The sequence below is a fragment of the Monodon monoceros genome, unplaced genomic scaffold, assembly GCF_005190385.1.
Source record: "Monodon monoceros isolate NGI ecotype Baffin Bay Population unplaced genomic scaffold, NGI_Narwhal_1 Super_Scaffold_12, whole genome shotgun sequence".
Lineage (NCBI taxonomy): Eukaryota > Metazoa > Chordata > Mammalia > Artiodactyla > Monodontidae > Monodon > Monodon monoceros.
Genome location: NW_021703768.1, coordinates 66,743,887 through 66,770,690, shown reverse-complemented (window position 1 = coordinate 66,770,690; position 26,804 = coordinate 66,743,887). Strand labels below are relative to the sequence as shown.

At 37.9% G+C, this 26,804-nt stretch overlaps 1 protein-coding gene across 2 annotated transcripts in view; it reads right to left on the bottom strand.

Moving 5' to 3' along the window:
* The window catches only part of VCAN (versican), a 113,140-nt gene that overhangs the window by 8,506 nt on the left and 77,830 nt on the right, over positions 1 to 26,804 (bottom strand). For both annotated transcript variants that reach the window (XM_029217545.1, XM_029217544.1), the window contains 4 exons: positions 25,280 to 25,393; positions 22,912 to 23,025; positions 17,638 to 17,796; positions 16,290 to 16,372 (listed from right to left, as the gene is read on the bottom strand). In XM_029217545.1, coding sequence (XP_029073378.1) covers positions 16,290 to 16,372; positions 17,638 to 17,796; positions 22,912 to 23,025; positions 25,280 to 25,393 — 470 coding nt within the window. The remainder of the gene's footprint in view (positions 1 to 16,289; positions 16,373 to 17,637; positions 17,797 to 22,911; positions 23,026 to 25,279; positions 25,394 to 26,804) is intronic.

Genomic DNA, 26,804 nt, shown 5'->3' with positions numbered 1-26,804 from the left:
GGACCTACTGTATCGCACAGGGAACCCTACTCAATACTCTGTAATGACCTATATGGGAAAAGAAACTAAAAGAGTGGATACATGTGTATGTAAAACTTATTCACTTTGCTGTACACCTGAAACTAACACAACATTGTAAATCAACTATACTCCAATAAAAATTAAAAAAAAAAAAGAACCAAGGGGGGGAAAAATGAGTCTGTGGTTGAAACAGTGAGTTAAGAGATTTTATTTGAAAAAGACAGAGAAGAAAGAACTGTATATGAGTTAAGGCAATTGTTTCCAATTCAGAGCACGCCAAAAAACAGTCCTGCTAGTTACTCCCAAAAGCACCATGGTTATCTTTATGTCTTTTAAAAATGTATAATAAATATACTAGAGAATGGCTCTAATGTTTCTTTCTTCTCAGAAAATAATGCGGTTTTTAAAGCTTTAAAATATGGTAAAAACCTAGATCTTTGATAAAATAATTTGTGAGAAGAAGACCTTAAGTTTGAAAACCTCATGATTAAGAGACCTTCTACTTTTCCTTCAATCTCTTTGCTTAGCTTTGCTTTGAAATACACCTCAATCATGCCAAAATTAAGATAGGAGACAAGAGACCTCTGCTATGTAAAGAAGAGTCTCTGAAAAGTGATAAAACTTCAAAGAACCGAGGGAAGCTTAATAAAGACTTTTTTTCCAAAACACAGAATTAAGGGTGTTTTTATTTCTCTGGTGGAAATCCAGAAATTATATGGATTTAAATTCAACTCTAGTAGCCTGAATGGTACCACTGAGCTACCCCCTAGGTGGCCCTGGGAAAGATGCTCAGAGGACTGTACTCACCAAAGCACTCTGTCTGGTAGGTCTTCCTGCGACTGGGAACTGACATTTGATCTGACCTGGGTTTCTAACTTTTTCTTTATTTTCCTTTTCTTTGCTTATTTCCCTTTCCTTACCATCTCTTACCCTCCACCCACCAAGTCTTATTTTTTGCCTTTTTTTTTTTTTCGGCTACCCTCCTTTAATAGATAACAGAAAAGGAAATGGAGTAACAATGCAGATATAAACGTCACATTCAGCCTGTTGCTGCTGTATGACTAAGCTGTCTTTAACAGACGAATTAAAGCAGGATAAAATTAAAAATTAAATTAATAAAGAATAAGAATTCCTTAAAACTAACAAAGACCTAAATTGAATACTTTTTATGGTGAAAGATCCCAGAGTTCCTCATATACTTAATTTGGATTTTGGAGCTCAATACTTTCCAGTTTACTTTCTAACTAACCTCTTTCAGGAAACCAGTGAATGTCCTCAAAGGTGGAAAATTTTCCAGCATCCCAATACCATGTGTAAACTGTGCAATGCTCCCCTTTCCTTGGCCTTACCACACTATTCATCTCCCTTATTTGCTTTATTTTTCTTCATAACACTTATTACCTTCTAATATCCTATGCATTTTACTTAGTTATTATATTTTTTCTCCTTAGTAGAGTGTAAGCTCATTGAGGACAGGGATTTTGGCTTCTTTTGTTTACTCTTGTATCCTCAGTGCCAGGAGCTATGCCTGGCACATAGTGGTGTTGTTTAATAAATAATTTCATATTTTGAAATAATGAACCCCAGAGTGTGCTGCGCTCCTCCCTATCCATACTTGCCCCTGATCGAAGATGTTGTTTGCTGCTGGCAAACAGCAAGCAAGACAATCACAAAGTCAGCAGAAGTAAATAACCGGTCTGGAAAACAGTTGGCAATACATACCAAGGGCCTTAAAAAGTTCCTACCCTTGGGCTTCCCTGGTGGCGCAGTGGTTGAGAGTCCGCCTGCCGATGCAGGGGACACGGGTTTGTGCCCTGGTCCGGGAGGATCCCACATGCCGCGGAGTGGCTGGAGCCTGTGCTCCGCAACGGGAGAGGCCACAACAGTGAGAGGCCCGCGTACAGCCAAAAAAAAAAGTTCCTACCCTTGGACTTCGTAATTCTACTTCTAAAATGCTATCCTAAAAAATAATCAGAGATATGAACATTTTATCTAAAATATTACACTAGCAGTAAGTGGGAAAAATCTATAGAGCAAATATATATTCAATAAATCATGGTATAGCCAGACAAATGGGACATTATATAACCATCAAATATCTTGGCTTTCAGGACTATACAAGGAGATGGAAGATACTAAAAGAAGTGTTAAGTTAAATAAAAAGCAAAGTCCTAAAAATGTACAATAATCCGAATTTTACGCATACTCTCAATGCAGCTGTGTGTGTGTGTGTGTGTGTGTGTATGCAAAAGACCCAAAGAAAATGCAGTAAAATGTTATAAAGTTTATATCTAGTGATATGAGACTAAGGTAATATTTTATTTATATATTCTTACAGATTTTCCAACTTCCCTTGAATGAGCATAAATTATTTTTCTAATCAGTAAAAATGAACATTATAACATGAGCTATGCAGTGATCAGAAAGAACTTACTGATTTCTTAGCTAACACTTTTTAAATCTAACCTCAACAAACATCACTTCAAGTCATCCAAGTCCCTCGACTGCCATGTATTTTGCAGCTGACATTTCCTCCTGATCTGAACAATAACCATCTCATTTTCACACTGAAATGAGATTCTGATTCCATGCCACCAAAGTAATTCTCAGGCCTTAAGCTTCCCAGGCTCAGACCTCTGGTAAAAGATTTAATTGTTTTGGGTGGGAATTGCATTTGGCTCGCAGCAGTGATCTGTGTTGTTGCTTGGCAGAACTGTGGCTTAATGGTGCAGGACCAAATTTTAAGTCTGTGGTTTTTGCAAGAATGTTTGATACCCACAGGCATGTCACACTATTACCTCATATCTGATTGCTCCATTGTGCAGATTTATTTTGGCTAGGATGCTTTGATTTTGCTCCATGTTACTGCCAAACTGACTTAGCAAAGGAAACTCCAGTTTTCTGAACAACTTTCTTTGTTTCCTCCTACATTCTTATAGCCTTATTTAATATCACTTGCAGAGAAAAAGAGTAGAAAAAATAAATCATTGATTTTAGGTTCAATAATGTATTTTTTTCACTAAAGCTAAATGTTAGGAAGAGAACTCTCCTCAGGAAATCAATTCTGAGCTATAAGAATGTAATCGAGCCTCTCTCACATAGACGGTGTCTCATACATACAGAAATGTAGACTCTTGGAATGAGCAGAGAAAAATTCTCTGCTCCCATCTGGATTTTTTTCTCCTCGCTGGAATTATAAGCAAACATCCTGGGTGATCTAGCCCAGGTCGACCCTCTTCTAGGGCTGGATGGGCAAACTAAAATTATTCCAAAAAGCCAGCATGGCTTGGGGAGAATTCATTTTAACACTGTTGATAAAAATAAATGCTGATTTAGCCTGTTTTTGTCTCAGAGACTCATGTTCTCCATTCCAGACCTTGAACTCTCGTTGTTTCCCCCAGAGACCAGAATTAGATCAATCCCATGTCTGAAAAGAAACCCCTAGATTACTGTGCATTTTTGTTCTTTTTTGATGGCAGAGAAAATTATGACATAAAGGTCACATAGTTGATGTAAAGGAAAGCCAGCTCAGATGTAAACTTATCTACATGTTCTATAACAAACATGCATTTTATTAAGAGGTAATTTTTTATACCTAGTATGAACTGCTTAATGCTGTAAACTATATGAAAAAGTTACTTGTAGTGTTCCAATTAAATGATTACCTCTCTGTATGTGTAAAAAAAAAAAAAAAAAAAAAAAAAGTGCCCCAAAAGACAACCATTTCAACTAAACTGGATTTATTAACTTTTCAATTATTGTTTTCTCTTTCCTTTCCCCCCAATCAGATTCAAGCAAGTTAGCTGCCAAAAGCATAAAATGATTTTTAAAATCCTGGCCAAAATCTAACAGCTAAGTACCATTCTCTTGAATGAAAATTTTCTCCACAAACCAGAGAATTCATTTTGAACCAATCCTAATATTGAGAGGACAAAGTCGGAGCAGACTGAAGTTATTCATTACAATCTATCAAACTTTACAAATGCTTAGATTATTTTATTCCAAATAATCTGTATTTTATTGTCAAAAATTTACTTCTGTCTTATATTAACATAAAAGCGGAGAATTATCCTGCAGGTCTTCTGGAGCACACGGGACTCCCCTGCCTGCCAATATTCCCCACTCTCGGAGAGTGACCTCAGTTCCACAGATCTAAGACAAACTTGACTTAGGTGTCTCAAGCAGAATGGCTGAAGAGTTATTCTCTCCTTCCCAGCTCTTTGCAAAGTCTCCAACTTAATTCAATCAACATACGGGGAGGGAAAAGGTGTGTGTTGTGTTTGGGGATGGGGGTAGGGTCTCTGCTTTTGAAAGTTACCAGCAATCTACTAAAGTCAGACAGGGTTTACATCCTTTCAAGGTGACTCTGATTATATAGTATCTAGGAGTCCCAACTGTCATTCAGAGATACCAGATGATCTTTTATCTTTAAAATACACACCACCATGATCAATGGCCCTGAATCTCAGCAGATAACTAGTATCACAAGCATGTACAAAACAAATGGAAGATAAAACTCTAATGTAATTGAACTAGAGGTGGATCACTGTCTTTTTTCTAAGGTGAAAGAAGTGTTATTTCATAGACTGGCAGACATAGAAAAGAAACTTATGGTTACCAAAGGGGAAAGGGCGGGGAGGGATAAATTAGGAGTTTGGGATTAAGAGATATACACTACTGTATATAAAATAAAGAGCAAGGACCTACTGTATAGCACAGGGTACTATGTTTTCACTACCTTGTAATAATCTATAATGGAAAAGAATCTGAAAAAGAATACACACACACACACATATAACTGAGTTATTTTGCTGTACGCTTGAAAGTAACACAACATTGTAAATCAACTATACTTCGGTCTTTAAAAAAGCATTATTTCGGAAATACACAAGATTTAAAAATAAATCAGGTACTTTGCTTTGCTTTACAAAAGGAGTTTGCTTGGTTCAGCTTTGAGCACTGCTTTCAGTTCAAGAAAGGAAACGAGACCATCCAGTATTAGTCAGTTAACTGCTGTGACAGTCACGTCCCAGCTGGTCCTTTATATGATACATATATAAGCAAATCGATTTATAAGGAAATATGCAAGCAGCTGGATGGTGAAAAGAAAAGGCTGGATCATGGAAGGCTCTTGAACCGTAGAATGACTTACCCTTCATGCAACATTCCAAAATAGTATTTGCTTTTCCACATCAAGATTTTTTTTGTCTTTAGAAGATAATGTCAATTCAAAATTCAAAACCCTGAAGATAATAAGGTCATGCTTCAACCTCTAGTAGAGAAAGAATTCCCGGAACATGAAGGAGTTTTGTTTTTAAATCCCTTTTATCAGAATTTAAAACTAAGAAGTTTTCAAAGCAACTGGACATATCAAAACTTAGTTGATAACTAGCCCTTCTCCATAATATTTGACCCATTTCAAATTATTTTCATTGAGATTTTATGATTTAATTTGGTCAAATAGCTATAAAGGATAATCGATGGGCACTAACTAGTTCTAAACAGTTAGACACTCTGTTTAGAATCTCTTGGTTTCTTTTCCTCTCTAATAAAAAGAAAATGGAATTTTCACACACTAGGTAAAATTTAAGTTCATCTTTTTGTGGGACACAAATTTGAGATTTACTACCGTCACACACACATACACACACCCCTACAAATACAGTATTTCTTGGCAACAGGGCAGGATATACCTAGGATAGACCTTTGGGAATGCCCTTGTTCACACAGACCTGTGTAGCAGAGAGGTCCCCACCGTAAATACAATAGAGAAGGTCCAAAATGGTTAAATAGTTAGTAGAATAAACATCAACAGACCCCTAGAGATGGGAAAACTGAGCTGTCCATTGGACAAACTTGCCAGCTAATTGAACAATTTTTACATACTAGCCAGCCATTGGGTACAGTCCAAATTTGTGCCTGAGCAAAAAGTACGAAATATTTCATATTTGTGGATCTTCAGGGTCTCTCATGTATATTTGAAACTACAAATCTTGAATCTGCATCTGCCAAGGGCCCACTCTATCATCGACCTTGTACCTGCCCACATATTTACCTATAGTTTTTCAGCTTAGATTGAGTCACCTTTTATTCTTTAAAATTCACTGTAATTTAGATTATCTTAAACGGCCAATTAAAGGTTTTATGTTTTAGAACTATTATGAGTTTTGCCAAGTATGTTTAAACAATTAACCGCACACATTCCATTGATAAAAACCGCTCTTGACATTTGTCCAGTAAAGCCATGCTCTGACATAATATATTATGGTAATTGTTGGGAGAATTTAAGGCTTCAAGCTATAATTTGGAGTTTTTTTCCATGACCAGTCCAGTCTCTGCTTTCTACCTACTCTCTATTCCCCCAAACACTGCTGATTTAATTCACTTTACAAAAAGTTTCATAAGAAAACCAAAAATGTCCTCTAGGTTCACATGCCAAGGGAACCAGCCAAGGAAAACTTTCCACTGCTATTACTGTGTATAAAGTGAAGATACGGGAAAGATTGGTCCCAATGCTTACCTCAGTTGCTAGGATTTTACTAAGCATGTGACTCCATGTATTAGCTTTACGCTGCATTTGAAAAATCATCTCATTTCACATTTAACTTTCTGGTTCATGATATAATGCAATTCATACTAGAATTTTAAAACCCAAAGCTATAGGGACTTAATTCACAGAGAATATTATTCCTTCAGAGACCTAAGTGGAGTTCTGGGAATGTGAAGTTTTGAAACGCAAAATACTATATGGCCACTAGGTGGTGATATCCATCCATCATTAGATTTTGAATTACCAACTAAGTCACCGTTAACAAAGCAATGTAGACGTCCCCCCCACCCCCGCCCCATCCCAAACCATGATTATTTCCTCCATATGGAAAAAAAGATTAAAGGATTATCTGTGATATGTTCCCTCAGTCTTTTGAGGAAAAGTAAGAAGAGAGCACTTTGCTAAAAGATAGACCTCAGCTAAACAGTATTTACCAATCCCATTCTATTTAGCTACAGGCCAATGTAGCTATAATCTGAATTTTCTAGTTGACTAAAACGTTCGACTACAATATATATATTTTTCTATTTGTCCTTTTAAAATTATCAGATGCTTTGCATCAACAGTGAAGCTACATCAGAAGCAAAGCCAAATCTACAATAGCCACCTGAACTCCTTAGGACAGGGCAGATCATAAATAAACACCAACGCACACAATTAATGTCCGCATGTGATTCAGTCTGTTTTTAGGTAAAAACTTATGTAGATTAGCTATAAAAACATGACACCTGTACTAAAAGCTGACTTCTCTGTGTTCAAACTCCTTTTATCACCTGGAACCGGTAGCGCCACTGCTGTACTCACATGGCCACAAATAACATCCAAACGCAGCCGATGCCAGGGGCAAGCAGATAACCACCAAAGGATAAAAGCAAACTCCAGATAGAAAACACAGTCCCTAGAGGACGGCTTACCCTTTTGAAACATATGCTGATAAGAAACCACCTTTGCACTAAATAAAGAACTCAGAATAACCACTCTGGGTTTATCCCCCGGCCCTCACCTTTCAGAACACAGGTCAAACAGTTATCTGCCGGGAGCTTAGAAGGACTGCTTATTAGAGAAATCAAAACATGTGTTAACTTTAAAATGCCTTTTTTCCCTCGATGGCTGTGGTCACAAGAGGCATTTGTTTGCAGTCTGTGGGGGATTATATTTAATTTTGTTTTCTTTAAATTGTTGGGGCAAATGACCTCACTGCAAGGTAGAAATATACCCTCCTCTGATCTGCGTACTTGCTGCGGGTTACTCTGGTCTGGGTCCTTGTTTATTTATGTTTTAAAGGAGGTTATGGTTTGGCTGTTGTCTTTTAGTTGAACAACCAAAAGGAAAAGAGCAGCTTTGTTTTAAAGGAGAAAGAGACGTTTGTTTTGGTGTCACTGCCCAAGGCTGGCAGCCTGGAGTGGGATCCTAGAAACATGAATATGTCGAAGGGAAAAAAACTAACTCGGGGTCTCCTGATAGCTGTGAAAGTGGCAATATGCCCACTATTTTCCTAGCTGGCAAATCTCTGTGCGGGAGGGACAATCTGCCAGCTATGGAGCACAGCACTAATCTTGTGTAATAGCATGAGCTCACTGCCCTACAAAGTCGTAATTATCCACAGCAGTTTCCAAAGGATGTGAGTTCCTCCCACTCTGAGAGCACTTGGAGACGGGGTCCCAGGCACAGCCCCACTAAGCCACTTGCATTTAATCCCCACCATGAATGGTGCCAGTGGGTTCCTTCGCCCCAAGTTTGTTTGTACAGGTCTTCAGTCAGGAAGTGTTCACAATCCAAATGCAACTTGAAACTGCCAAACCCATTCAACATTTTCTTGGCCTTTTCCATGGTTATGCATTGCCTTAAACTAATTAGCAATTAAATTTAAATAACCATGTGTGATTTTTAAGGTTTCACAGAGCACTGTTGGAAAAGCATCTGTGAAAAGGAACTACCACGTTGATAAATTCTTCTTTTTTTCAAGGAGAATCTTGTCAAATATGAAATGATTTTCCAGTGGTGGGTAAATATTGTTCTTCCAGCTGTTTGCCCGTCAATAGCCATCTGCACTCAAGGAAGGGAAAGGCGGAGATGAGGGTTTTGTGTTCTAGAACTACACTATGGCTCGATATATTTTATGTGAAGAATCAGAAGAACCAGTTCTTGGTTTCAAATCAAACTGAACTGCAACACAAGTAAAAATGTTCACTAAGAGCTCAATGGTCTTTCAGAAAAGAAACTGAAAATTCTTCTACTGGTGAGTAATGTGCTAAAGAATGAAGAAACAGCATATGTTTTCCTTGGCTTTTAGATTAATCTAATGAAGCCTGTGAGATTTAACATAATTAAATTAATGTTGATATGCAGTGTGACTTGCTCACAGAGAAGTGGCACTTGACTTGGAGCTAAAACCACAGCACAGCCAACACACACCCATCTGCACACACACTTTACAGGAAGTCTTCTAAGATTTTCAGGTAGAAAAAGTAAAACTTAAGGTTTTGGTTTGGGTTTTTTTTTGTTGTTTTTTTTTTTTGCGGTACGTGGGCCTCTCACTATTGTGGCCTCTCCCGTTGCGGAGCATAGGCTCCGGACGCACAGGCTCAGCGGCCATGGCTCACGGGCCCAGCCGCTCCGCGGCATGTGGGATCTTCCCGGACAGGGGCACGAACCCATGTCCCCTGCATCGGCAGGCGGACTCTCAACCACTGCGCCACCAGGGAAGCCCCGGGGGTTTTGTTTTGCATCATTGTTTTCTGCCAAATCATTCGCAATCCTTCAAACCTACAAACCAGCTTAGAAAACACAGGGAATTAGTTAATACTCTTGATTCTCTTTTCAATGTCCAAGACATCTGGGAGAGGGAGGAGGATATGAACCTTTGTGTCTATAAAAGGGTAATAATAATACATTCCTGCAGAAAAAAGAATAATGGTTTATGGCCTGCGAGTTACTCCTTTTTAGGTGTCTCTTCCTGGGTTAAGGGCTATTTCTTTATTGCTGGTTTTTTTCTCACCATGCTTTGCTTGACAGACTAACATGTTTATTTATGAAAGGAGAAAATGGGTCTCTGGATTTAAAGTCAATTCCACATCCAATTTGGCTATTTTCCTTCATTAATTCTGCAGCATAACCAGGAGGGCAAGTGGGTGTCCCAAATTCTAGGTGTGTCAGTTTGCCAATGCTCGACCACGTTTATCAAAGTGAAAAAAAAAAAAAAAAAAGCCAAATTCAGTTATCTTCCAGAAATATTTTTTTCAAGTAGCATTTTTTAAGCACAAAAGGCTATTAGTTAGCCTTTTGGAATCTATATCCTAACTAACAAGGGGCAAGATAAGTTGGTTAGAGCTAGAAAATAAGACATTTAAGGATCTGTGAATTAGTAACTTGTTTGAGAACTTTCTGACTAGATCCGGAAAGTGCAGAGGAAAGGAAGTCTCTGTTTTCTCCAAACAGGACACTGGAGAGTGAGAAGGCCGTGACTACTTCCCAGGAAGCTGACAAGCCAGCAGCCTTGCATGGGTTGACACTGAGTGCTGACAAAATAGAGTTGACAGATGGAAAATGTAAAAGAGATGTAGAAAATGTTCTTTTTAATGTATTAGGATAAAGTCAGAGGTTTTTTTGGTTGTTTTTTTCCTTACAAATCAAACTTGCCTAAAGCTCCTCAACATTTTTAAAAGAGAACTGGATTGTCAGTTCTACTCAATCCTCAACCTCTGGAAAACGCAACCTAAGGTGACATTTTCCTTTGAAGTACCTTCATCTGATCCACTGAAGCATCCGATCCCCAGTGGTGAGGGTTGAGCTTTGAGGTGCTGCGGGAGCTCACTAAAGAGAACACAGAAGGGAGCAATACAGACCTCGGGAGAATTGCCACTGCGAGAATCTTATTCCTGGGGCTCAGGGAGAGGAGGGGGCAAGACGGTAACAGCTTTAAATCTCTGAGGTCCACAGCTTGATTTTAAACCATTGGTTAGGGAGTCATGTTATAAAAAGTAGTGTGATTAAGGCACCTACTGGTTTCCAATATCTCCCTAACTGTGCTGTCCATGGACACACCACAGTCTGTAGTTGAAAAGCAAGTTGTAAAAATGACCTTGCCAGGGCTTCCCTGGTGGCGCAGTGGTTGAGAGTCTGCCTGCCGATGCAGGGGACGCGGGTTCGTGCCCCGGTCCGGGAAGATCCCACAGGCCGCAGAGCAGCTGGGCTCGTGAGCCATGGCCGCTGAGCCTGCGCGTCCGGAGCCTGTGCTCCGCAACGGGAGAGGACACAACAGTGAGAGGCCGGCATAATGCAAAAAAAAAAAAAAAAAAAAAGATTTTGCCAGGGTGTATATAGGTGGAGAAACATAAATGATTCCGCAGTGTTCCCTGATGTCTGGCTCCCTCTGTGCTTGAAAGAACGGACTCAGATAGTGGATAAATAAAAGAAGACCTGTCCAACCTTAGGCAACCGAGTCATCCTTGGTCAAGCAACCTATAAAAAATGAAATGAGCTGAGAACACTTAGGAGTGAGATTTCCTTCTGCTTGTTTCACTACATTTTGGATTTGGATAATAAGGTTTTTTAAAGTCAAAGTTTTGAGTAATTGTCAGTTTCCTAAAACTTCATGGAAAATCTGCCCTGATATAACTTAAACCTTTGAAAAGTTTGCTTTCCATCTCCTCTTCCCAAAGCTTATGTATTCTTGGGACAACCATGGACAAAACTGTCATCATTTCCAGTAGGAACATCTGTTTTCCTTTGGGTTAATAACTTTTGTAAGATGCATTATGCTCAGCTACATACTTCTGTTTCTGAGAAACATTTGTTTTCTTTTTGTCATATTTGAAGTACCACCTATTATGTTTTAATGTTTTTCATACTGATACAACTTTAAATAAAATATTTAATTTAGATAAACAAGAATTGTCATATAGAGATTCAGCCAAAAGACTTATTTGGTCCTTTCAGGATTGAAAAGATAACAAAGTGAATTGGTTGAGCAATGTATGGATATTGATTATCATTCAAATATCTATTTTTGTCAACCACTCTGCTAGGTGCAGACAAAATAGAGATGAAAGTTAATCCCTGCCTCAGAAAGCTCAGTGTCAGGAAATTAACACTACAGAGGCCAGTGGTAGGATGGGAAGAGGGTACAAAGGGCTTCTAGAACACAGAGAAGGAGCTCTTAGTCACACCCAGCTAGGAAGGCTTCCTGGAAGAAGGTGACTCTTGGCTAAGCAAGGTATTCAAACATTTATCAAATGAAATTAGGACAAGGGCTGAGAACATTCTAAGCACGAGAGCAAGTGGATGCAAAGACCAGCAGAAGTGAGATGTCATGGCTTATTCCTGGAACTGTGGGTATTTTGAGATGAGACAGCTTAGGAAGTAGAAGATGGAGTAAGTGGGCTTGGTATGCCTTGATAATAATTACAGAATTTTATACTGAAGGCAAGAGGAAGACATTTGCAGAATTAAAAAGGGAGTAACAAGAGTTCAGAGCAAGGGGAGAGGAAGGTCACAGGCACTGAAAAACAGATCTAGGGGAAAACACTTCAGACTAGTCATTCATTTAACAATAGGTTAAAGAAAGAACTTAAAAGTCAGCTAATAGTACAGAAGCTAGATAAGAAATGTTTGTTCAAGTTCGCCAGGTTTAATGTGTATTTAACTTGGATGGTTTAACTTAGTGTCTTTGAAGACATTACTTGGGTGACAAGTAAAGTAATTCATTATTGAAGTTATTTGTCAGGCTTTCTAATAAGCACTTGGGGCATTTTGCTGTTAGAAATCTATAGTCAAGTTAAAGAATGGCCGGTGAGTAGAAAACCAAAGGACAAACTGAAATGTGCCTGCTTAGTAGGAAATCAAGTGACAAAGTGAAAACTGAAATGTGTTAAGAGAAAATAACCTTAATAGAAATCACAAGGGTAAGGCTAGAACCAATTTTGTTCATGAGTATACTTTTGTGAAATTTACTGGGTAAACACCCCAAATAAAGAATAAAAAAGATTTTAAAGATCCAATAAAAGCAAGAATTTGGCATTTTATTAGTGATACCAACATCCTATTATAGAAACCAATAATGTGGGATGAATCCATCAGAATCTGAAGAATAAGGGCAAAGTAGATAACTTGGCCAAATAAAATCATTAATTTAGTATAAGCATATAAATTGAATTAGTCTAGCTCTAAAGGATAATCGTATTAAATACGATACACTACAAATTTATTGGAAGCAAAGTTTAATTATTTCAAGAAAAGAACTGATTGAAATTGAGACCTAATATTAACTTATTTATTTTTACTCTAAGACTGAATAACAAAAGATAACATACAGTAAATATCAAAGGTTCTTTTTGTATTAATACTGCTCTACCTCCCAAGAAGGATAAGCTCTAATAAACCCTTCAAACAAAAAATGGGGGTGGAGGGGAGAGGGGAGAAATCACTCTAAAACATAAACAAAGTTCTTGAAATTGCACGCAGTCAAGTTAACACCATTCCCAATTGTAAGCAGATACTGCTTTTCCGGATGAAGAGTTTACTATTAGGGATATTTTCAAAAGCAAGACACTTGGAGTAAACAGCGAAACAAAGGAGAACTATTTTATTCAAAGGCCTGAGCACATATGGAACCTGTTAAGGGGATGGTGGCTGCAGAGAGAACTACAAACAAGTTTAAGAGACACCTAGGCTGTCTCTGAAAGCAAGGGATGGAGGCAAGCGTGGTTAGAAAAGCAGAAAGTGGGCCAGAGATCAGTCAAATGGGAGGGAGACAGGCTGTTGGGCAGATGGTCTCTTCTGTTCCAAAATATTCAAAGTTAAGGACACTCCTTAGCACACTTTTATTTTACACAAAGAGTGAATTAAGAAGAAACCAAGGTCCATCAGAGTTTTTCCTGGATTTACTTGTGTCCTTTCTTTGATAAACTTTGCCTTGTGTATGTAATTCATTTGCTGCCCTCTTCACCTTGAGGCCCTTCCTTGGTGCTCTCTCCATAACCCTTAGGTTCCAATTAGAAAATGCGAATTAATGAAGGGTAAGTTTCTTGTTTATGTTGTATAGTTATCTATCTTAGGTTATGTTATCTTCCTCTGAAAATCTCATAGGAAGATCAATATTTCTCCTTGGACAAAGTGCAATGCCCACTTATTTACCAAATTTAGGACCAGTCTAGACTATGGAAATTGTAATTAAGTTATTTTTTTCACAGTATATTTCACAGCACAGTCCATTAAAAATTAATGGACACAGACAAAAAAATGAGTTGAGTTGGCTTGCTTCAGCATAGTGGAATAATGACATCTGATGAAATCAAGCACACCTGGATGGCACCTGACAGGCAAGATAAATTCCCTAAGATAATTTACAGACCTCACTCATCTGCCAGCTATAAGCCAATATTCAGTCCCATTAACCAAGCTCACAGGGGGCATAGGGCCTTATCCTACACACCTTCCGAAAAAAAAGCAGGCAAGAGGACCACTTCTCTGAAGAGCTGAATTGCTACTGGAGAGACCAGAATAGACATCTAGTAAAACAGAAAAATGCTGAGAATGAAAATATACAAATCAATTCTATATAACCAAGGACAGACTGGAAACAGTCAGGGACTTGGCCTATCAGGTCAGTATGTTGCAAATGACAGACTTTACATTAACTTCACTGCGGCAAATGCAACTATTTTAGGCTCAGGGCAGGACCATACAGGCACCCAGCCAACAGTTACACTTTGAGATAAGTCGTGGTCCAGGTCTGCAAGGCACAAGGAAGTAGCAACTGCAACTGGCCACCTGAGTCCTTGGCATTCTAGCTTCTGCACTACAGCTCACAAGAACTTGTACTTTTACTGGACCACTTATAAGGGAAAGTCTTTGGGAGGAAGACTTAATAGCGGGTATCCTAGACCTAATTTCTCCCACAGGAATGAAGCCTCCATTCAACAAGGGAAAACTGACTAAATGCCTATACTTTATAATATACATTAATAAAATTATAAAAAGTCTTAACTATCTGTAATATAAAGGAAAAAACCCTTTAATTTTTATGTTCACTTATAAATTAAATTAGTAAAAACATAATTGTCTATCTTCAATTAAAATGAATACATAAGAAGTCATGCTATACCAACCACTACTAATCTGACCAAAATTATCTCCCTGAAATTATTATTCATTTCAGCAAAATGAAAACATACAGATACAACAATTGCAGATATACCATCCACCCAGGACAATTAGAAGAAAATGAGACTATTGATGTAGGAGATGTAATCCTATACCTTACGGCGAATATACTTTATGAACAATCTACTTTCCCTACTTTTTCTGCATCTTGCCAAATAATCTACTTATGCACACAAATGACAAACAGTGCTGATTGAACATAAGGAGTGATGACAGAGAAAGGGCAAGCCAGGCTTTATTTTAGGGTTCCTAAAGGCAAAATGTGATAAGGGATACCCTTTTTAAAGTCAAGGAGGTGCCAGCTAGGAGAAAGCCTACGGCTTCACCACTTAATAGCGTTGTGACTGTGGGCAAATAGCTTAGCCTAACTGACCATCCCTTGCCTTGCCTATAAAACGCTTAATGCCTCTCTTAAAGTTACTGTGGAGAATAAATGAGTGCAAAGCACTGAGTACAAGGAGTGACACAGACATAAACTGAGGGGCACGTCCAGGAGAGCACAGAGAAGCTTTCCTGAACAGGCAGAGCAGAACTTCTGAAAACAATTATTCGTTTGGCCTCTGTTCTAGAATGAACTTTATGTTTTGACAAACTCATTAAATCCAGATGAATGGCAGTAATGAATGAAACTTAATTTTTAAACTCTTTTTGTGCGTGCTTATTTTCAAGTCTTCCTCTTGTTTATCTAAGTTAGAATTGAATTTACACTTAACTGTCTAGCCCAGTGGATCCCAACTCTGTCTGCATTTTAGAATCACACAGGGAACACTTAGAAAATATAGCTGCCAGAGGTTTTGCTTTAATGAATTTGAGCTGAGGCCTAGACACCAGTTCTTAAATTATGTTCCCCAGGTGATTCTAATGAACAGCCCGAGCCCAGAACCACCACTATAGCTAACCACACTTGAACTAGTTCTAAAGAATTAGACTTGTGTATTTACTAGTAGTGACTCAAAACAGCTTCACCCATCCTGACTTAAGAACCTTATTGTAGCTTACTCAAGGATGTGGGTATCAAATCACTCCTTTCTTCAAGAAGTAGAAAAAGCTAAAAAACCACATAATTAGTCAGCAGAGTGAATGGAAAGAAATTTACAAGATCATAATTCAACAATCTTTTTTAAGATGTAAAAAATGAGCATGTTTGCTTGGATAAAAATGAGCCATGCCTTATAGCAGACTTCCAGGGCAATTATGTAAGAAGAAAAGGTATTTTTTAAAGGACCTTTTCTCTTATGTGTATTATTTTCCTTTTTGCTTTGAAGCTATACAAAACAAAGATAACCATCTGAAATACAGACCTGAGGCAATTCTGCTGAGCCTGCGGTTACGGGTTCAATGGAAATCGGATACACTCTTCTTTTAAGAGAGCCACCTTGATTGGAGCACTGGTAGATGGATCAGTTCTCAGGGAACTACCTCTATTTTTAACCCCCGTCTAGTTCACTGAGTGACCCTGAGCAAGATATTTAACTGGTCTCCAGTCTAATGTGCCTCTGCAATCAACACACAGTACCAAGTTCTAGAATCAGTGTCATTTTCATCAGTAACTTACCAGTGTGCTGCCATCGGTCCAACGGAAGTCATGTTCAAACATCTTGTCATTGAGGCCTATCCACTGATAATCATGGCCCACACCTGAGAAGGGGAACAACACAGACATTTTATTATCTTTCCCACATATGGACGAAATGTATCAAAGCAAACTATTTTTGGCATGAATCATGCATCCTCTTTTCTGGCTGGATTTCTGTTTAGTTGCTCATAAAAATCTTTCATGGTCTAACTATCTTTTGTTCTTCTGCCCAATGTGTTTTAAACCAAAAAGCTAGTTTGCAAATATCGTGAAACATTAAAATATCAGACATGGACAATTATTTCCCTAGCAGTGCATGACAATTAAGCATTTTTTTCCATCTTTACTCATGATACAAACTTTCCACTTACTTCTTTATTAAACTGTGCAATTGGCAAAAATTCAGTGAACCAATAAAATGTGACAGATCTCACCCATGCTAGCCTCATTTTGGAAGCCACATGTTTCTTCTCAAAGCATTTTTAATGGTGAACACCTAGACTGGACAGATCTGCAAAACTTCCTCAAAAATAATTACTTTCACCATGAAATGAGTCACAGGCAAAGACACCATGAAAAAAAGTTAAATGAACCTCTACTCAGATTGCAAATTAACAAACTTCTAAGAGATAGCAGGCATCACGAGAACATATTTAACAGAGCATCAAACAATGCTTCATGAGCAAAAAATTTCTACATATTTTCTACCTAAAAGCTAGCTGTCCTCCTCTCTTTACTATAGTCTAAGGAGTTATTAAACAGCTCTGTTAATAAGTTTCATTAGCTTTCAGTCTCCCTCAATTCATGTTCTTAATATGAGGCCCACTTTCTATGGTCTAAAATAATTAGAAACTTGGATGAGAACCAATTATGCACAGAGGATAAGATTAGGGTGCTATTTATAACTCAATTTTAATTACTGGGATAAAAATAACTGAAAGCAATTTTCTCTTTTACTTTAGACAGCATATGTATATATTCAAAACAGAGACCAAAAGCTTGGGAAGAATTAGACTGGAAACGTAAGAGGTGGTCATTTCTTTAAGTCAAAATATGATCAAATAGTAATTTCATATGATTTGACCTATAGCATGCTGTTTCAACTATTACTGCTGGCAAACCATGAAATGCCTTTCTATGTTACAGTTGAATGTTTTTCAAAGTAGGGGGCTCATGTAGTAGAGATGATTTTAGTTCACAGATGAAGGATTTAATAAGTTGAGTCACAACTGAGAAAGCTATTTGTTTTCAGTTAGATACAGGAGAAACTAAGAAGGTGGTAAGAATGAATGAAGCTTCAGAAAACCCATGTATATTTGGTACATACGATTCACAAACATTTGTTCTTCATGAGACAGAATGCTTGTGAGATGGGCGCCCTGCAGACGGCATTCCCGTTCAGCTGCATCCCACGTACGTCGATGGGCAAAGTACTTGTAGCACTGCCCTTGAAATTTGTGCCAGCCATAGTCACATGTCTCCGTGTCTGGGAAGAAACAAAGCAGGGGCTTATTAAACTCATCTATGTCATTCAGACTTGATTCACCCATCCAAAAGTTCATAGAAGACCCAAGCCAATATCAATGCAACGTCCTCGAAGCAAGGGATTCACAAATTTTGGTCATGATGACAAAGAAATTATGATAAAGAGAGCCCAAATTATTCCTGCCAAGTGGGTGGCAATACATCTTAGGACTGGAAAGGCACTATCGAACTGCTCTTTCCCTGATGAAAGCCAGTTTCAGCAGGAGAAAAACTGGAAAGAGGCCATTCAAAACCTCCTTAGACTGCAGTGTCTACTGACTCACTTGTGAAGCAATTGGGGCTAATTCCTTGCCAACACAACTTTTCTAAAGAGCATCATTCAAGTGATAAGATAAGAATTCTGGTTAAAAGGATTATGAATGCTCTATTTGCTTAAGGACTTCAAAGGCTCTGGAAATAGTCCTTTCCCACTTCCCGAAGAGAGAGCTAGATGGCCACAGGCTCTTGTAAGATTTACTAAGAGAAGAAAAAAATTCTTCATCAGTCGGCAGCTTCTGGGATATAGCTAAGGACTGTGAGTCTTTTTCCCAAAATGAGAGGGAATATAGGTAACTCCCAGTGCAAAAGCATCGGGATTTGAAGTTTATCAAGAATGACTTTAATTTAGTACCCCTCATTCCATCACACCATATACACATATGCATATGTGTATGTGTATATAAATATATATTTTTCTCTTTTGCAACAAGCACACTGTAACCAGTATCCTGGTGAGATGAAAACACTTTTCAAATATGTCTAAATTTTGCACTGGCAGTAAGCTTCAGCTATAATTTCTAGGTTGCCAGTTTTTAAGTATTTCATAGGAAAGCTGTCTTGCTCATAAAACTGCATTCTCTCTCTTTTTTTTTTTTTTTTTTTGCCGTGCCGCACGGCATGCAGGATCTTAGTTCCCTGAGCAGGGATCAAACCCGTGCCCCTGGCAGTGGAAGCGCGGAGTCTTAACCACTGGACCGCCAGGGAAGTCCCTAGAACTGCATTCTCATTGGCAATCTTCCCCTGGACTTGCCCACTCACAGGTGAGATTAAACTGTATGTTAGTAATCAATAGAAATAATTTTAACTTTCGCGAAACATCTCACAAAGATACTGAGCTAGTTACGTGTAAAAACTAACAAAACTGCGAAGTTTATGAAATTGGAGACACTGTGAAAACTCCAGGTTATCTCATGATCATCCTCCCCTCCCCTACTTTTACTGATTGATGAAGATAAAACTCTACTAGATGAAATGAATGCTCATTTTATATGTCTGACTTGGTGGTCAAGTTGAAAGTCAGATTGTCTCCTGATTCTCACTGCATTTCCTCCTCGTCCTGTAATTCTGGGAAAGCTTGCATGGTGAGAGAGTTAATTTTTTCCTGGCTTCAGTGATTCAGACCATAATCATACAACAGATGCAGCTTATCTCTGAGAGCAGTCTTTATTTCAGTTTAGTCTATCAGGCCTTAGTTAGAGCCAGCTGACTAATTGATTTAAACAATGTGCACCGGAAGTTTTGAGTTATATTACAGCGTTGTTTGGACACCACCAAATTTCACAGGAAAGGACTCAAGACACAGTTAGGTGGTTTGGTATCACAGTAGCACTCGGCACCCAAGAGTGAAGCCTATTTTGGCTACTTGGATGTAGTGATTTTTTTGGGGGGAGGACGCGGAGTTCCCATGGAAGATTTCAGAAGTGAGGTGGGAAGGGTGGGGAGGAAACAGATCTTCACATATGAAGGGGTTAGTTTATAGGGGAGGAGAGTTGGAAAATTTTTTAGACTACCCTTACTGACAAAGTCAATGATATAATATTGTAATAGCATAGCTTCCCTTAACCTTGGAAATGATCATTTGTTTGAAGTCACGCAGTTTAAGATTCTAGAGGAGCCGTAACTTACTGAATAATATATCAGAAAAAAATTATTCTATACACTCTTATCCTCTATTAACCCAAATGGTTTTAGTCTGGTTTTCTTTCTTTGTCTTTTATCACTGAGATAGATTAAGTATTTTTCCTCTTACACACAAAACACCAAAGGAACCTAAAGTTTAGATGCATGACAACGACATTGTTATAATGCCTTCCTCAATTAGCAGGTGTGTATATTCCTATCAGGACATGGGTCCAAAACATAGAGGCAGTGGTTCTGCTAAAACCAAATAGGGACAGATTATTTATCTGTACTCTCATAACTTCCCAATGGTTGTAAATAATGTGCAAATCACACAACAGACGAGTTTTTATTTTTTAAAAAAGCCAAATATCCACACTGATTCACCTAATTTTTACTATTCATGAATTCATCACATATGTAATTAAGGACTATGTATCAAGCAGCGTCTTCTAGGAGGCTATTCTGAAAGGAGAATTTCAGAAGCAGTCTGTTTGTTCCAACTTACCTAAAAATAATGTGACATACATATCATCTATTAAAAGGCAACTCTTTTGGATTGATGTTTTCTTAAGTGTTATCCTACATTGGGAAATATTTCTTATACTTTAAAACTCCCGTAGTGCATAGGTTACATTACAAAGTCCCAGATTTAGCTTTGCCTGTGTGTTTCGGGGGAGGTGGGGAAGGGTACGACAGCACTTGTTCATGACCACAGAAGCTGAAACTGTCACTCTTAAACAATCTCACTAAAAATCTATTCTCTTTATGCTATATAGGTAATGTTTTCAACACTTCTGACATGTAGCCCTCAAGCCTTAAGAAACTGTCAACACTTCAGCACTTCTGGCTGGCAAGCTGTATCTTGACTTTGGGGGCAAACTGTACAGAACTGTCTCTCCAATGTTCTAAGACCTTCTTCTAGATTTTAAGATCTGTTATCATTCCACCAAATGTTTCAGAGTTATTGGGAGTTGTGAAGTTTCTAAGGCAGAGAACAGAATAGGTCAGCTGAAGAAACAACACAGTCATCACCGAAATTTGGATAGAAAACTGTTTAGACAGCAATACTGCTGTTAATGAAGAAAACATTTGTTCTTAGGCAACCTGGAAAGAGGAAAAAAAAAATCAGCGTCCTGGCAATAAATCACAGGAGCACAGCTGCATCTGGTAAACAGACTGGGATAGTTGTTTCTCAGCAAATAATGTGGATGAAAGTTAAACTTGCTTTAAGGTAAAATAGAATATACCTGACAGTTAGGTGGTACCAGAAATGGAAAAAAAAATTAAAATTTTCCTCTTTAATATTCTTTTAAAGAGAAGAAAAAGGCAATTGGTCCCAAACTCCCTTCCAAGGATGTTGCTGCTGAATCTATCAGATTCACATATAAATAAAATGCTTATATTTAAAAGTGACTTTAAAAGAGTGAAGATACTGAGAAAAAACTGGGCTTTCCAAGGCTACTTAGGTTCATTTTGCCCACTGTCTAATTTACTAGCTGTGTGACTTTGAACACATCACTTTTCCTTCCTGAGCCTCAATTTCTGGCCCACTTAACCCACAGAAATACTGCTATCAACCAAAGGAAATGGTGTACCCTGGAGGCATATGGTAAATTATAAAGTATCCAACAAATACTATCTCTTTTTATTCCCTGCCAAGAATTATGCTGGGTTAGGAAGATCAGAGACATTGTTTTGTTCAGAGCTCTATCGCCAGTGCCCAGAACAGTGCCTGGCAGACAGTAGGTTCTCAATAAACACTTGTTGAACAAATGATTTTTTGAATCACTCCTTATACTTGGAACTAAGCGAAGCCAGAATCGTTTTTATCAATAAGATATATGAATGTCTCAAGTATCTCACCCTTTTGTTTTCTTCAACAAATAGCATCTTTCTTACTGTTTTTCTTAAAGAAGAGGATCTTGTCTGGTCAATTATCATATTTACCTTTTAAAATTCTGAAACAGACCCATCCTATGCAATAAAGAAAAAGAAAAAAAAACAACCCTAAAAAACCCAAGCATCACCCATCTCCTTCCACTGGCAATTCAATGCATGCTCCTTTTACTTTTGCTTTAATTGTGGTGCCATCCAGATTAATGCTGCAAAGCTGAATGTGAGGCCAGACCCAATGTGCCTGAGTTATTAGACACTCATTTTCGTTTTGTCTGGTGGAATGGAAGTTTGGCATTAAGCACTTTTGTCAAAGCCAAACCACCGTATGACTTTAAGTAGAGGAAATCGATGGTCCAAAACTGAGTGTGCTGAGTATGCAATTTGTTTCTGATTGACGGGCTCAGAAATGTTACCATTAACCACCCAAGGGCTTCCCTGGTGGCGCAGTGGTTGAGAGTCCGCCTGCCGATGCAGGGGACACGGGTTCGTGCCCCGGTCCGGGAAGATCCCACATGCCGCGGAGCGGCTGGGCCCGTGAGCCATGGCTGCTGAGCCTGCGCGTCTGGAGCCTGTGCTCCGCAACGGGAGAGGCCGCAACAGTGAGAGGCCCGCATACCGCAAAAAAAAAAACCACCCAAAATACATCTCATGTTGGCCATAAAATGCAAATTACAGGGATCACACGATTCAAGCCATCATGAATTTAAGCCTTTCTTTCACTCAGAAAAAGTAGATGTTTCTTCAGTAGGAAAGAAACCTGGTTCACAATATCTTTTCTGTATTATTTGCCAAGCCAAGACGAACGTATTCACACAACTGTATTAACTCATTCTCCAGAGATGATTGACTATGAACAATAAGCCCATTGAGTCTCACGTGCTTAGGGGGAGAAAATAAAGGCAACTAACATTGAATTCAATACTCCTTGGTACAAGCCACATACATGGATTAAAATCAATGCCTAATTTGTCCCCAGGAGGAATACATACAACAACATTCCTTTAGGTGGACAGATGTCCTTAAATTCAGCTCAGTGTGCCTGTCTGCAATTCCATTCTATCAGTAAAGCAACAATGATCAAATCAACACTGTTGTTCAGATGTTGTGAGCTACGAACACATCAGGAAACCTAATGTATTTAGGCAACCTATGAATTTCCTCTGCAAAAAAGAATCTGCAACATGGCCAAAATTGCTCAAAAAAAAAAAAAAAGGGCTGTCTAGAATTAACAGTTGAAGTATCAACCTGTTCATCATACAAATGTTGCACGAGCTCTTACCTTGCTCGCAAAGTGCACCAACGTAGCTTGGAAGGCAGAGACACCTGAAGGTATTAAACCCATCGACACACGTGGCTCCATTGCGACAAGGATTAGAGTGACATTCATCAAAATCTGAAACAAAATCGTAAAAGGCCACAAAAGTACTTTCAAAACAGGTCAAAGGATCTTATTTAGTATAAGATTGCCAGGTGAAATACAGGATAGCCAGTTAAATTTTAATTTCTGATTAAAAAAAGGAGAAACTTTAGTATGTCACATGCTTTATTTAGGGCATACTTATACTAAAAAAAAAATCTTTTTTTATCCAAAATTCAAATTTAACTGATCTTCTAATATTTTTATTTGCTAAATCTGGCAACCCGAAGAAAATTTCAAATATATTCAGAGTAGGGTCATTATCTCCATTGCTTTTAGATGAGTCACATGAGTCCTAAAACCAATAAAGAATCCCCCTAGCCTTCCCACTCCCCATCCCAGCTCACACTCTGATAACCTCACATGTGGAACACTGAAAAGGCTTAACTGAGCATAGCCTCTGGGCTCTTCCCTCTCCAATATATCCTTCACTCTGCTGCTTGTCATCTTCTTTAGACACAATCAAGATAATTTTACTCATTGGCTTCTAAACATTCCAAGGGCCCCAATTATCCAGGGCAGTGGTCCTCAAAGTGTGGCCCCTGGACCAGCAGTATCAGCATCACCTGAGATTAGAAATGCATGTTCCCAGGCCCACCCAGACCTACTGAATCTGATACTGTGGAGGATGGGAACAACACACTGTAGTTTACCAAGCCCTATAAGGGATTCTCACGCATGCTAAAGTCTCAGAATCACTTGACTAGAGTATGAAGTAAACCTCTTCAGTACATTGGATCCAGGACCTTCCTAGACCTATCTAGATCCAACCTGCTTTCCAATACTCTTTCCCAATGTTTCTCTCTCACAAACCCCTAAGTAGGCATCCCGAATACTCGTAGCCCCTCGGATGCATTCTGCAGTTTGTGGTCTCTGTGCTTTTGTTTGCTGTGTTGAGTCCCCCTCTCCCACTTATCAAAATCTTCCCCAACTTCAATCTGTATCAAATGCAACCTTTCTAACATAGACCTCTATGATCTCTTGTGATGAAATGAATGCCTTTATTCCATAGCATTTTGTAATTCCACTAAAAATTTAATTAAACTTTATATTATTAAAAATGAATATACAAAGTAAATTAAATTTCTAAGAGGTATATACTGTATTCTTCCCTAAAGAAAAGGCCTTAGGAAAAAAATTATATAATAATGATGGCAAATACTTTTATAGTGTTCACTAAGTGCCCGCACTGATCTAACAGCTTCACATATAATAACTCATTAAATTATTTTTAACTGATTGTAATGTGAAAAAGAATGGGGGCAACAGAAATGTTTTTATACATATATATGTAAATTTGATATTTAAAATATAATTACTTCTTAAATGTTATCTATTGCGATCTCTATATCCTCACTGATTAGTATACAAATTGAGCTTACTAGCTCTGTTGACTTTTTTTTTTTAAAGATAAGTATTCTTTTAACATGAATGCTGGGGGTTTTATCTCAATACTGCTGTGTAATTAATCTAAAGTGTAATCCATGGGCCTTCCTTATTTGATCATTATGAGTAAACCATTATGGTGCTGCCAGAAGGAGCACCTAGTCAGTAGATCCCATCATTTCTTTTCTAGAGTCAACATCTATATTCAGCCAAATCAAAACTGGGGTCCTTTTTAAAAAAAATTTTTAAGGAAAAGGAAACCTAAATAAGAATGGGAGTAAAAGGAGCTGATTTAGTAAAGGGACAGTGATATTCTTTGGAACCCAAAAGAGAGGAGGGAGACAACAATGTCACAAGGTCTTGAGGGAGAGGTGGGTGAGGCTGGTCTCTGGGGACAGCCAGAGAAGGAGCTTTCCTGTTCCACATGAGAGACACAAGTTATCTCAAAACAGAAAAACTCCCTATTTTTTAAATAGAGCTTTCTTACAAAATTTGTATTTAAATTGATAATTTATTGATATACAGATGTGGGGACAGATCAACATAGTTGTCAATACTTAACACAACTTTACATTTGTAAAGTCTATGTGTAAAAAACACACAAAGACACAGCTGACCCCAGTAAGCTTCACTGAGTCTTGGGTATATCAACAAAATTCAGTAAATATCTATCCCTCTTTCCCACACCCTACTTAACTTACTCTAAGATTTTAATTTCACTTAACATGTAATTCATCTACACATAGGTTTCTCCGAAATCCTCTGATTTCTTCAAGCAATATAAATTCTCCCCCAGTACATCTTCTGGAAAAGCACTACAGTCTTTCACGCGAGAACATCTTACCAAGTTCACACTGGTCTCCACTGTATCCTGGCACACAGGTGCACACATAGGAAGTTTCAGTAGGATAACAGGTGCCCCCATTAAGGCACGGGTTCGTTTTGCAATGATCAGGTCCTACCATGTTCAGGAAAGAAAGAAAAGCAATTAGGCTCATCTCTAAGTTTCAACATATTTTAGCATAAAATGCCACTTCTTGCTACCATAACATAAGCTTTACCATAGCAATTTAGAGATGCTACACATTAAAAATTAACATTAACTTTTCTCTCTGGAGTGTTTCTTGGCATTGTAACTAATTATTACAAATTGCATCTATTCATTTCTGGGATTCAACCATCATTATTTTAAACAATATTTTGTATGGTATCTGGCAACTAATACATTCTACTGCAGATTTAGTTGGCATGATAATGGCAATTGATTTTAGTCAAAATGATTACACGTATGTGCACAGTGAATGGAAAATGTATTCTTTTAAACGAGGTTAGTTCATGTGAAATGGCTGGATACACAGAACATGCATTCTTTTTAGCATTGGCTTGTTACCATCATTTGAATTATTATTGCCTTTTACCACTTAATGCTCAGAAACTTTTTCTTCGAAAGTGTGCACTGAAGTCTCTTCTGCTACATTAATATGCTTTTTCCAAAAACACGTTCCAAATGTACTCCTTTAAACTATACTTGAAGAAAAGCAACACATGGATTAAACTCTACTGTATAAAAACAAACCCAAATACAAAAACCTCACCTTAAATGAAACCCCAAATTTTTATTACAATTTTCTTATTAAAACACAAAATTGACACTCCTAGCGGATCAATATAAAGGCCAGAGATACAAATTTATGAGGTGAAAACAGTTTAATACATATTTTCTAAATGCAAGTACTTTTACACTATATATTATTCTGTAATATATTATTATTATTCTGTAATATATATATTATTACCTATGTTATTGTGTAATATATATATTATTCTGTAATATTGCATGGATAACTTTATTTACATTAATAGCTTATATATATTATTTGAATACTTTTCCATAATTGCTCGTTTCAGATATTTAAGAATCCAAATGAGAGTTAAATGTTTTACAAAAGAATTGAAATAAATAGGTCATATATGGAATAAAAACCATATTGTCAAAAATTGAAGTCCTGAAAGTCTGAAATAATGTACACGAAGAAAAGATGTCTACTTATGAAACATGAATATTTGGATAAACAGGTACTGCTATAGAAGATAACTGAGCCTTTCCCACCCAGGAAAGTCAAACTCACACTTTCTGAGTGTTAAGAAAATTCTGGACTACTAGAAAGACTTGATAGATACACATTCGCATGTGTGGGTTCAACATGATAATTAGGTTAACTCAGATGGTTGCAACTATTTCTTCAAAAGCGACCCCAATTTTGCTAAGACTCTCCTATAGTTCTAAAGATATTTAAAATCGCCCTAGCCATTTTAGCCTTCTGCTTTTGAAAGCACACTGCCTAGATGACAAGGCTATGGTCAACAGC